The following is a 13,376-nucleotide window of genomic DNA, read 5'->3' on the forward strand; positions in this document are numbered from 1 at the left end:
TTTCAGCAACAGATGCTGGGAAATTTGGACATTCACATGAAAATGAAAAAAGATAAACTTTGACTCAACATCGTAAGTTAGTTCAAGTGGATCATAGATCTGAATGTAAGAGCAAACATTATAGAAATTTTAGAAAACACAAGAGTAAATTTTCATAATCTTGGGTTAGGCACAGAGTTCACTAAAGGTACGCTACATAAATACTGATAAATTGGACTTGAACAAAATTTAAAACTTCTGTATATCAAAAGACCTGATTAGAAAGACAAGCCACAGTCTGGGAAAAAACATTTGCAAATTATAAATCTCATGAAGTACTTCAAGGCACCTATGTAATAAACTTTTTCCCTTTTTTTATTTTTATTTTTTTTATTTATTTATTTTTTTTTTTTTTGAGACAACTTTGCTCTGTTGCCCAGGCTGGAGCTTAGTGGTATGATTTCAGCTCACTGCAACCTCTGCCTCCAAGGTTCAAGTGATTCTCCTGCCTCAGCCTCCCAAGTAGCTGAAGCTACAGGCATGCACCACCACACCTGGCTAATTTTTTTGTTTTTTTAGTAGCGAAAGGGTTTTGCCATGTTGACCAGGCTGGTCTCGAACTCCTGACCTCAAGTAATCTGCCCGCCTCCGACTCCCAAAGTGCTGAGGATTACAGGTGTGAGCCACTGCGCCCAGCCTATGTAATAAACTCGCAAAACTCAGAAACAAGCAACATAATTTAAACATGGGCAAGAGATCTGAATAGATGATATCTCACCAAAAGAAGACATACAAATGACCGATCAGGACATGAAAAGATACCCAGCATTAATTAAGGAAATGTAAATTAAAACCGCAGTGAGACGCCACTTCACACCCACTAGAATGCTGTCACCGCAAACACAGGAAAATAAAGTTGGAGAGCTCGTGTTACAGTGGCCAAGAAGGTGGAAAAACGAATTCTCATACTTTGATAATGGGAATATAAAATGGGGAGCCACTGTTTGGCCTGATCTTAATTAAGCAAACTTGCTGCATGACGCTGCAGCTGCCCTCCTAGGAGGAGGAAAAGCAAACGTCCACTCAAAGGCTTGGTGTAAGTTCCCTGGAACCTCGGTCAACACGAGGAAGCAATCCAGGTGTCCGCCCACAGGTGAACGAACAGGGGACGCCTGCCACATCCATGTGGTGGGTGCTTCTGTGCAAGATCAGCCCAGAAGCACCTGCTGAGGGAAGGAAGTGTGGCTGTGTTGTAGGCAGTGTCCAGAAAAGGCAAATTTGTAAAAACAAAGTAGAGTGATGACAGTGGCTAGGGCTGGAAATGGGACTGACTGCAGATGGACACGGGATCCCTTTCAGGAGGTGGGCATGTTCTAGAGTGGTGACAATGTTACAACTCTTCAATTTTACTAGTAGCCATTTAATTCTGTGCTTAAAATGAATGAAATTTAGGGTATGCAAAGTTTACCTAAATAAAGCTGATGGATTTCTTAGAAAGAATAGGCCAGGCATGGTGGCTCATGCCTGTAATCCCAGCACTTTGGGAGTCCGAGGTGGGTGGATCACTTGAGGTCAGGAGTTCAAGACCAGCCTGGCCAACATGATGAAACCTTGTCTCTACTAAAAATACAAAAATTAGCTGGGCGTGGTGGTGGGAGCCTGTAATCCCAGCTACTCAGGAGCATTAGGCCGGATAATCACTTGAACCCAGGAGACGGAGGTTACACTGAGCTGAGAATGCACCAGGGCACTCCAGCCTAGGTGACAGAGTGAGACTGTGTCTCAACAACAAAAAATAATAAAGTGCTTCACTGCAGTAACTGAAGTGCGTGGGGAGACCCTGGGCTGGATGGCATGCCTGCTGGCAGACGGGGCACCAGCCAGGACCCCCGGGTGAGGTGAACCTGTCTTGTTGAATTCCTCAGTTGGGAGAGTTTTCAGTTGTTGGTATGTTTTGTCAGGTTAGTAATCCGAAATCATCAAATTGCTAATGTACAAATGTATGTTACTTACCAAATGTCCATTTTTATTCTTTTTGAAGTTAAGATCTAAAGAACAGCTCAAGTTCCCAACATTCTCAGAGAATAATGTCTTCAGAATAAGCAACCTGCTCTTAAATTGCCAGTGCCAAAAATCAATTTTGGCTAATACAACAGTTAACGAACATTTGTCGTATTGAGTGAGATAAGGGCAAGTAGGAAATCATGAGTTGAGTTTTCTATTTGTTTCTGCTGTCAAGATTTGTTTTTTCTTAATGTTGACGTCTTATTTATGGGGATGAGGAGGGAGGTGAAACTATATTTCGTTTTCACAAGTATATTTGAAATTCTCTAGCCAGGAATTCACATTGGGTACCCAAGCCCGTTTGTCTGCTGGCAGTTTTGACAGAGCAAATCATGAATGCTGATGTGTATTTTTGAGGAAGCCACTTCCAGGGACACTTAGAAATGGTTAACATGACTTTGGGCATCTGAGGCAGGAGGATTGCTTAAACCTAGGAGTTCAAGACCAGCCTGGGCAATATAGACCCCCATCTCCACAAAAAAGTTTTAAATTAGCCCATCATAGTGGCACGTGCCTGTAGCCCCAGATACTTGGGAGGTGGGAGGATCACTGAAGCCGGTGAGGTCAGGGCTGCAGTGAGCTGTGATCGCACCACTGCACTCTAGCCTGGGTGACAAAGGAAGACTGTCTCAGAAAAGAAGTGACTGTGGTAAATTTTACGTTACATATGTTTTACCACAATAAAATTTTTAAAACTAAGACTAAATGGCCAATTTACAGCAGAGTAATAATTCGAGGCCTGATATTCACCCCTTATGTGCCTAAGCCTGTTCCCAAAGGATTCAACCCTTGAAAAGGTCACTATTTGCTATAAAGTCATCCCTCGGTGTCCACAGAGCAGATGGGTTCCGGGACCCCGTAGATACCAAACAGCGAGGATGCTGAAGTCCCTGACATAAAATGGCATTGTATGTGCACATCACCTGTGCACTTCCCCTCTCATAATTTAAATAATTTCTGGATTACCTGTAATACCTAAGACAATGTAAATGCTATGTAAATAGTTGTACTATGTTGTTTATTCAATAGTGACAAGAAAATCGACGAGTTAGGTATAGACGCAGATTTTCTCATGAACGTGTTTGATTCATGGTTGAAGCCAGGGGTGAGGAACCCACAGACACAGAGGGCTCTGTGTCCTTTTGAAAAGAATAAATCAAGCTTTGGAAAAGAGAATGAGGAAAGAAATGGAAAATTGCCCAAAAACGCTTTTGTCACATTTGCCAAAGAGGAGTTTTTCATACTAAGGGTCCTGTTGGAGATAAATTTTGTTAGCCAACTTAATTTCCTTACATGTATTTAGTCGGATTCTCTTATAAATAATTATGAAAATTTCTAAATGAGATGGGCCACATTAGAGAACTGACTTTAGTATTATAGCATAGTAGTTAACAAGGCCTAACTCATTAATCATAGTGCTATTTCACTGATAAAAGTTTGTGTAGGCTTCTTATGGCGGCTCATGCCTGTAATCCTAGCACTATGGGAGGCCAAGACAGGAGGAGTGCTTGAATCCAGGAGTTTGAGACCAGCCTGGGCAACATGACGAACCCTATCTGTACAAAAAAAAAAAAAAATTAGGCGTAGTGTTGTGCACCTGTAGCCCCAGCTACTTGGGGGTGAGGTGGAACGATGGCCTCAGCTTGGAATGTGGAGGTTACAGTGAGCCCAGATCACACCACTGCACTCCAGTCTGGGTGACAGAGTGAGACCCCGTCTCAAAAAAAAAAAAAAAATTGTGTAGGTTGGGCATGGTGGCTCACGCCTGTAATCCCAGCACTTTGGGAGGCCCAGGCACGTCTTACAAGGCCACAGCAGGAACAAGAGAGGATTGCTTGAGCCCAGAAGTTCAAGACAAGCCTGGACAACATAGACCCTACCACTGAAAAAAAAACAAGTATGGTGGTGTGCACCTGTGGTCCTGCCGACTCAGGAGAGGCAGGAGGATCGCTGGAGCCCAGGAGTTTGAGGGGACAGCTATGTTTATACTACTGTACTCTAGCCTGCGCGACAGAGCGTTCTTGCTAATTTTTAAATCTTAGAACGTGATTTATCTAGGATATGTTATTTTAATGCATGGCATCTATTAATGTGAATTCATAGTAGTAAAAAAAAAACATTAAAAATGTAGTTTTGACAAGTTGTTTATTAAATCCACACTTACCCCATCAATTGATGATAAAATATGTAACCTATCACTGCTTCATTTCTCTAAATCTATTCTCTCTTATGAAGGTAAAATTAAAGAATGATTATATTTTCTCTCTTCTGTTTGGTGATTTGTTGGGATCATTTTTAAATAAAAATCTGAACTTGAAAAGATTGAGTGACTAACCTTTACTTACCATAATTGTCTTTTTTTCACCCTGGCTGTCAGTTTTCTAAACCAGGTATAGGCCTACTCTTTCTTAAATTGCTGTTTGGTAAATATTTTAGGTTCTGTGGTCTCTGTACTATCACTCATCTCAAAGCTGCTAGAGACAATATTTAAACAAATGAGTGGTGGTGGCTGGCCCTGTTCCAATAAAACTTTATTTACAAAAACAGGAAGTGTCTGTGGTTTGCCAGCTCCTGTTCTGAAGCTAGACTTTTTTTTTTTTTTTTTTTTGGGGACCAAAATTTGATCCCTGTGTTTTCTACTAGGAAAGAGGATCCAGTTTGCTGATGTCGCAGGTCTAAGAGACGTCAGAGCATCACAGCATTTAGTAGTCTTAAGCGTATGTTCAAAGTGGTAGTAACTGCCTCATGATTCTGTAGTACATATTTGCTTTTCAGGAGGCTTTCATGTGAACATGGTTGCAGTTTGCAGTGTTGGTTTTACTGTCCCCTTCTACAGATGGCAGCACAGGCTGTTCTAAGTCCTCCTTTTCCTCGGAGTCAGTGCTGCCCTGAGCCCTCCAGCCTTGCTGAGCTCCTGCCCTGACAGCCTCTTCTTTCTCTGCAGTGTGTATTCTGGGCACCAGTCCATCCTGATCCCACCCTCCGAGCTTGAAACCAACCCCGCCTTGTGGCTTCTCGCCGTGAGTCAGTACAAAGTCCGAGACACGTTTTGCTCCTACTCCGTGATGGAGCTGTGCACCAAGGGGCTGGGCTCGCAAACAGAGTCCCTTAAGGTAAGCAGCTCCCTTGGCAGCTCAGTGCCCCGCGAGCCCACAGGGACTTGTTTCTAAGAAGGCACGTCTGTGACTGGGTGAAGTTAAAACAGTCCTCCAAATAAAAGCCTGGGTTTAATCTAACGTCACCTGAAGCTTGCAAACTGCCTTTATATGAAAATGTTTTTAACGTGAATATTTCCCCACGACTCACAGACAGTAACAAACCAGAATGTAAAATATTTTCAATGCCTATCATTCCTCTGGGTCTACTTGAAAGATCCTAAATTTGATTTTTTTGTTGGGTGGATTCAGTGTTCTGAAGTGTTCGGTGTTCAGAAGCTCTGAGGTAATGTTAACTTGTTCTGATACTGGTATTTAAGAAGGTAGGTGTGAATTTAGCCACTCACTTTTGTTTTTCCTGGAGACCCTGATTTGTGGGTCTGGACCCTAAGCTCAATTCATTTTACAATTAAGTTAACAGTGTTGTGTTTTATTTTTAAATAACTGCCATTATGTAAGAATAATGGTATTTCCCTCCATTTAAACCAAGGATGTTTTGATAGGTATATCTTCATGGTAAATTAAGTAGTACTTAGCTCCAAGTAACTAGGAGGGAATAATCATATGACCAGTTTTGATTAAATTTCAACCGACTTTGTACTGTTTGGATGTGTGTCTGTCTTCGTATATACATGGATTGTGTTTGTTTGTGGCATCCACACACAGATCAATAGTGCAACAGTACATTTATCTGTCCTGCATTGTTTTCCTAATGCATAAAGCTTGAACAGGAAAGCAAAATGCAAGATAATGTTAAGTAATATAAGTAATTGTGCAATCATTTTGAGTTTTATATTTATAGAGGAAAAAGTTACACAGCATTATTCATGTTCACCTGTATTGTATTAAAAAGTGAGTACATTTTCATGACCTTCCAGTTGGCACATACATAAATAACCAGAATAAATAATGACGTAGTTGAGGGTCACTACGTATTCATTTCATCCGTACAATAGCTCTCTGAACCAGGAGCCGTTATTGTCTCCATTTTAAAGCTGAGGAAACTTACGTCACAGAGAAATTAAGCGACCTCTCCAGGTTCTTACGTTGAACGAACCTGGAGCCAAATTTATAATCTTTGGCTTCAGACCTGCTTTTGCAGCAGCATGTGCTTTACCTCTCAGACATGCGCGCGTGTGAATACGTAATTTGTATTCCCCAGACTTGAGTTTCTCCTGTTTAGCTCTGTGTGTGCAGTCGTGTCTGTATGCCCAGCACGAATGTCGAAGTCAGCCAGAGCTGTGTGTCCTCCTTGCTCAGGACCCTTGTCAGTTGTCCACGTGTGCTGAGGCTGCCTGGAAAGGCTCGAAGGACCTGATGGCTGGGGTTTTGGTGGCCGCCCTCTTAGCAGCTCTGGCTTCCACTCCAAGACGCAGTCATTCACGGTTCGCCTTCACATTCACAAGCCGTTCCTATCACTCCCTTATTTTCCCTCTTGGCCCGGGCAGTGCCACAGAGTGAGCTGTGCTTAACTCCTTGAAATCCTTGTATGACGTTTGCTGTTGTGCTCAGCTGACTGAATTTGGTGTGGAAACTGAGATGTTCTTAATCTTATGCTTACTGTAGAAACAGACACGCTTGAGAGTGAGAATAAATTCTTAGTGTAATGGGGCATAAATGGAGCACTGTCTATGAAGTCTAAAAATTTAGGTTTATATTCCTATCTATTACAATGCAGGTTTTCAGGCTGGGTGTGGTGGTACATGCCTGTAGTCCCAGCTACTTGGGAGACCACAAGGTGGGATGGTCACCTGAGCCCAGGAGTTCAGCTCCCCTGGGCAGCATAGCAAGACCCCATCTCTTTAAAATGTGTAGATTTTTCCCGTTCCTCTCCAGTGTGTGTTCTGGTACATCCATGCCCAGAAGAATATATCAAATGCCTCTTCTTTCCCGAACTGCCTTTAATCGTCTCATCCAGGAAGTTGCTTTTCCTCAACCTGTCTCCTCATCACAGTTCTTGCTGTGGCTCCAGGCGGCTGTTTGTTCTTCATTTGTATAGCTGTGTGAGTGCTTTTTCACCACTGCTGGGTTTGTTACATTAACAAAGTGGACACAGGCGGCCCTGGAAAGGCATCGCTGTGTTGAGTTTTCCAATGTTTATGTGGGGATCCGAGGGAAGGCGTCTCCGGCTCACTCCAAGCTCGGCCCGTGGGGGCTGACTTGGTTTCTCTGTCGTTATCTCCAGGCGCGAGGGCTGGACTTGTCCCGAGTGAGGACCTGCGTGGTCGTGGCGGAAGAGCGGCCGCGGATCGCGCTCACACAGTCGTTCTCAAAGCTGTTTAAGGACCTGGGCCTTCACCCGCGGGCCGTCAGCACCTCGTTTGGTTGCAGGGTGAACCTGGCGATTTGCTTGCAGGTGAGATTCGCTGACATCTCGGCGCCGAGCCGGAAGCTCCCGGGGTGGGGTGGGTGCAGCCGACTGGCTCCAGGCGTCTCCCTGGGCTGGTGCTCGGCTACCTTCAGAAGAGATCTTTCCGTCACACGCATGCTGTTGGTGCAGATCTCTGTTTTTTTACACTACAGTCTGCATTCGTATCCATATTCATAACAAGCATTCATAGTACTTACTGTGTCCTGGAACATTTTAACTTTTGTGACAGGAGGAGCAGTTTGTCCAGACGTCTGCTGTTGGGCTTTTTAAAGATTAGATACTAGACAGATCAAGAAACCAGTCCCTTGAAGTACTTAGTCTCATGTGAGCAGACGATCGCTGTAGGAAGAACTTAATTACACTGAGCAGGTTCTGAGATTTGCTGCTGCAGTGGCAGTGCAGAAACAGCACAGCTGCACTTGTGCGAAACGGGCGTACGTGAAGGGGCTCTGGCAAGACAGCCTTGCATTAACAGTGGCTGACAAGCCCCAGGCAGAGCTGCAGATCTGGTTCCTGGAAGAGTAAGGGCTCCCCTCTCAGCAGGTGCTGGTGAGGCAAATGGTTGGCGGGCATCACCTCCACCTCCCTTTCTGCCCACCTGCTGTCCTACTTGTGATCCCAGGGTGATTGCTTAAGGTTGCTGCTGGGTGAGCCTCTGAAGGCTCCGTCTGCCCTTTTCATGCCTGTCTAGGTGCTTGGAGTTAGCCACTAGGTCAGAGGAGGAAACCTCCTCTCTTCCCAAGATCACTTCAGAAAAAGTAGCTGCAGAAAGCTTTTCTTGATTTTCTTTTTTCTTTTTGGAGACAGGGTATCACTCTGTCACCCAGGCTGGAGTGCAGTGGCATGATCATGCATAATCGCAGCTCACTGCAGCCTCAACCCCCCAGCCCCCACTCCCGCTCCTGCTCCCAGGCAGGCTCAAGCAACCCTCCCACCTCAGCCTCCCGAGTAGCTGGGACCACAGGTGCCCACCACCACACCTGGCTAATTTTTGTATTTTTTGTAGAGACAGGGTTTCCCCATGTTGCCCAGGCTGGTCTTGATCTCGTCAACTTAATGATCTGTCTGGCTTGGCCTCCCAAAGTGCTGGGATTACAGACATGAGTCACCGCACCTGGCCTTTTTTTTTAATTTTCATACACGGCATGTTCCTTGCTTCTGTCTTCCTTCTCTTAATTATTACAATAGTTTCATTTTTAAGAAATTATATATTACCAAATTTCTCTCAAGAATCAGGTAAACCTTGTTCTATGATTAAAATTAATACCCTTTTCTAAGAGGTTATCTGAAGAATTAGATTTATCTCACCAACCTAGTTCTTAAAATATTGAAGTTTTCTTTCCCTATTCACCTTTTTCTGTTCCTCATAAATGCTTATCACCATCAATCCCATTAGGAGAAACAGGAAATGCAGAAGTCTGCCTCTTAAATCAGTTCAGCAATAGTGTGATGTCCCACTTGTCTCTGCCCACCAGTGACAGGGACCCCCGGGCAAGAGCAAATCAGTGATTTGTGAGAGACAGCACTGGCCACGGCAAGGCTGCTGCTTCTGGCTGTGTCTCTTAAAATGTCAGGGTGGGGCTGAAGAGAGAAGAGCAGAGAGTAACACTTAGCACTGTGCCCTCCAACAGGTGACAGAGTTCAACCTGTGTTGCAAAATTGGCCTCTTGTAGAGTACGTACATTTATTTTCTTCTTTACTTTTTCATTTATTATTTATTTCTATCCACCTGGATCCAAAATGGTTTTTATTTTTTTATTTTTATTTTTTGAGACGGAGTCTCTGTCACCCAGGCTGCAGTGCAGTGGTGCGATCTCAGCTTGCTGCAAACTCCACCTCCCGGGTCCACGCCATTCTCCTGCCTCAGCTTCCCCAGCAGCTGGAACTACAGGCGTCCGCCACCAGGACTGGCTAATTTTTTGTATTTTTAGTAGAGATGGGGTTTTGCCATGTTAGCCAGGATGGTCTCAATCTCCTGACCTCATGATCTGCCCCCTCGGCCACCCAAAGTGCTGGGATTACAGGCGTGAGCCACTACGCCTGGCCCCAAAATGTTTTAAGATGGTTTGCAAGGAAGGAGTACACTCAGTAGGAGAAGATAAAATACACTAAAAACGAACCAAAACATGGAAGTGAAAGAAAAAAATTGCAGGAAAGTGACAGCCTGAAGAACAATTGGCATGCTGGTGTTTTCCGCGAGGCTCTGAAGTGTGCCGCCGTCCTCACCGCAGCACCGAGGCGGGGCGGGACATGTGCCGGATGTTGAATGAATGTGCCCTGTGAGAGTGCTGAGCCCGGTTCTGTATTCTTAATAGGAAATAGCAATATGTTCTTGTACAGAAGACAAGTTCATCAGTATGACCGCTGAGTCAAAATTCAATATTGCTAATCATGGGTCATGGCACTATTTTGCCATCTTGGCAGCATCTTTAAGCATTTTTGTCCATGTTCAGTTTTGTGCTTGACCTATTCGTAACTCCTTTCGGTCAGCATTTCCTTATCTGAATAGTGTTGGAAGTATCCAAGTGTCTACTAGCAGAGAGAAATTAAATTTATGTACAAAGCAATGCAGGCTCACCTCCCCTTGCCCAAAGCTTTGAGGGCAGGTGCGCTTTAGAATTAGGTTTCTGGCTTTGTGAGAGGTGACGTGGCACAGATGCCATGCATGATGCCACAGTTCAGTATCACATGTGCCAGTGTTCCTGCAGCAGGGAAGGGCAGGAGACCCAGACTTAAAGGGGCTCGTGTCAGCCTAGGTCAAATTTTACTACAAAGAAACTTAAGACAAAGTTTGTGCCATCATCAAACATTTCTCATAGTGAGATGGGCAGTAGGCATTTAGGTAATTCTTTCAGGAAGCGACTCATTCTTAGCAGTGAGAGGCTAGAGTGCCATGGGCACGGGGAGGCATTCGGGGGAAGGGCGGTCAGGAACACTTGGCAGCAGAGCACACTGGAAGGGCGGGCGGAGCAAAAGTCCAGTGAAGGCAACTGTAAGTGAAAAGGCTTCAGGCGGAGCTGGTCTTTGGAAACACTCATTTTCTGGAATTTTTGCAAAATTAAAAAAACATGTTGGTGATAGCAAACAAGCAGAGCGGGAGAAGCCCAGAATCCAGAATCCAGAATCCAGAGGCAGAAACCACCTCTCACCGCCTGGCTCTCCACAGAGCCCGGCACACAGGACATGCCTGATACATTAAATGTGCACTGAGTGCTTATGAGTGGTAGTAAGGAAAGCCTGAAATGTTTCTGAATTTTGTGTACATTGAATTTATTTTTCTTTATACAAGAATATTTTAGAAAACAAAATCAGAAAATATACTTTAGCTTATAAATAGCACTCATAAACCCATCTACCCTGAGATAATCACAATTAATCATTTGATGTAAAAAATAAAAAACACAAAAAATTAAGATACTCCCAAAATTCCAAACCTTGTACCTAAATATTTAAAGATGTTAAAAAATGTAGTTTTCAGTTTGAAGCAACAGCATTGTGAGTGAGTATGGAAGCAGGGGGTGTCTGCTCTCAGACTGACTGCATTCTAACAGTGCTGGTTTCCCGACTAGAGCCCCCGTGCCCCTGACTGACTGCGTTCTAACAGCGCTGGTTTCTCCTGGCTTCTTCGCTGGAGCCCCCGCAGGCCTTCCCTGACTGTGTGCTCTGGTGGAGGAAGCCTGATGGAGCGAGGAAAGAGTTTTGTCTCCAGGAGATAGGGAGCACACTCAGCAAAGAACATTGTCCAAAAGAGAGAGGGAGCCTCACCCGTGTGCAACAGGGCTTAGGAGGTGTCACGGTCATCATTGTCAGAGGGGGTCCTGGTCTTCAGGGAAGGCTGAGGTGCGCCGTTCATGAGTATTATTACTGCAGGATTTAAAGGCCTTTCCGGTGCTACTGAGCAGTGCTGCATCCTCAAGGGGGAAGCCGCGTGCAGTTTTACCAGTGCTGACCTGGCACCTGGACAGGCACTTTTTAAAACATACCTGACACACGAAACGTTACAGGTGTACAGAGACACACTGGGCATTTGTTTTTACTTTGCAAAAATCAGCTCCATCAGTGGCGCTCTGGTCCTCCCACCATCCAGCCCCACGCATCTGCCTCCCCTTCGTGCAGTTTTTCCTAAGCCAATTTCTCATGCAGTCTTTCCTGCTTCTGCTTCATAACCCGGACACTGTGCTCGGCCTGGATGGACTCTCCTCTGCCCTTGTCCTGCTTCTCCACCTGGGTCCCCTCCATGGGGCCTTCTCGAACTCTGTCAGCTGCAGTGCTCTCTTTCCTCTGAATTGCCAGCATACTTTGTTCTTCCTCCTTTGCACTTTCCACCTGCTTTATAGTTATTTATCAACATATGCATGTCTCTTCTGCTCTGTGAGTAGCTGTGTTACAGAACACAGTTTTTTCTTTGTTGTTGTAGTTATTGTTTGTAGAGACAGGGTCTCACTGTGTTGCCTAGGCTGGTCTTGAACTCCTGGCCTCCCACCTCAGCCTCCCAAAGCACTGGGATTACAGGGGGGAGCCACTACAATCAACCAAGAGCACAGTTTTACAAAAGAATCTCCCTCCCTGAGTGTCCAGTGCCATCTCACATCATCACAGTCACTTCTTGATGTTGTATACATTTTGTGAAAGCACTGATACTTGATTCTGGGGTTTTTTGTTTGTTTTGGGAGACGAAATCTTGCTCTTGTCACTCAGGCTGGAGTGCAATGGCATGATCTCAGCTCACTGCAACCTCTGCCTCTTGGGTTCAAGCAATTCTCCTGCCTCAGCCTCCCAAGTAGCTGGGATTACAGGCACCTGCCACCTCGCCCAGCTAATTTTTGTATTTTTAGTAGAGACGGAGTTTTGCCATGTTGGCCAGGCTGGTCTCAAACTCCTGACTTCGTGATCCTCCTGCCTTGGCCTCCCAAAGTTGATTCTTTTAACTGCCAATCGGTGCATGTAATAAATACAATTTACATTAGAGAAATTAAACGTATACTTATTTGACTAGAGTGTAGTCTCCGGTGGAAAATGACTTGGCATGATGAATTTTCTCTAAAATGAACCCCTGGTGTGAATCTTCACCAGCTAAAAGCTCATACGACATCTGTAACTGTTCCTTGCAAGTGAAAACCCAGGGTTTACTATTCTTCAACCTTCTAACAGCATTTTCATCTCAAATAGGAAGTCTGGGGCTTGCACCTTAAGAGACATTCACGCTGGAAAAATACATTCTTTAGTCATTGCATTGGACCGTTGGATTCAGACAGCGTCTAGTTAGGTCTGACCGTTGGATTCAGACAGCGTCTAGTTAGGTCTTCCCATGCTCCTTAAGGGCCCTTTCAGTCATTTGAAGTTGAGAGATGGAGGCCCTGAGAAGTCAACTTTCCTAATTGACAAAGCTAGGAGGTAAAAAACAGAACAAAATTTAGAAGTAAAAGCTATTTGTTACTCTTAGGAGTAACATTTCCCAGAATCTTTAGCTGTAAAAATGACTTTAAAACAATTTGAATTTATTGAATTTATGATAAAAGTGGACATTAGAGAGATCAAATTATGACTTCTGTGTTTAATTAGCTTTCACATAAATTTCTTTTAGTATTATTAGAAGGTGTCATTTATTATTTGGAAATATATTTCTCACAGCCACAATTACTCATCAAAAATGTAAGCAGGAAGGATTCAGAGATACTGTTCACTGTAACAGAAAAATTAGCATCCTCCTTCGAGTAGAAGGGAAGAAAAACATGAGGTCTTCTGTTTTCCAAAAGAGACCTCGGTTGTTTATATACTAGGAGAAAAACATCAACAGAAACTTTGAT

General features: G+C 44.3%; 1 protein-coding gene across 1 annotated transcript in view; it reads left to right on the forward strand.

Annotated features, from left to right (window-relative positions):
* DIP2C (disco interacting protein 2 homolog C) overlaps positions 1-13,376 on the forward strand; it is a 164,801-nt gene that overhangs the window by 109,064 nt on the left and 42,361 nt on the right. Inside the window, exons 28-29 of the mRNA XM_023192485.1 lie at positions 4,988-5,156; positions 7,384-7,554. Coding sequence (XP_023048253.1) covers positions 4,988-5,156; positions 7,384-7,554 — 340 coding nt within the window. The remainder of the gene's footprint in view (positions 1-4,987; positions 5,157-7,383; positions 7,555-13,376) is intronic.

Source organism: Piliocolobus tephrosceles, chromosome 9, assembly GCF_002776525.5.
Source record: "Piliocolobus tephrosceles isolate RC106 chromosome 9, ASM277652v3, whole genome shotgun sequence".
Taxonomy (NCBI): Eukaryota; Metazoa; Chordata; class Mammalia; order Primates; family Cercopithecidae; genus Piliocolobus; species Piliocolobus tephrosceles.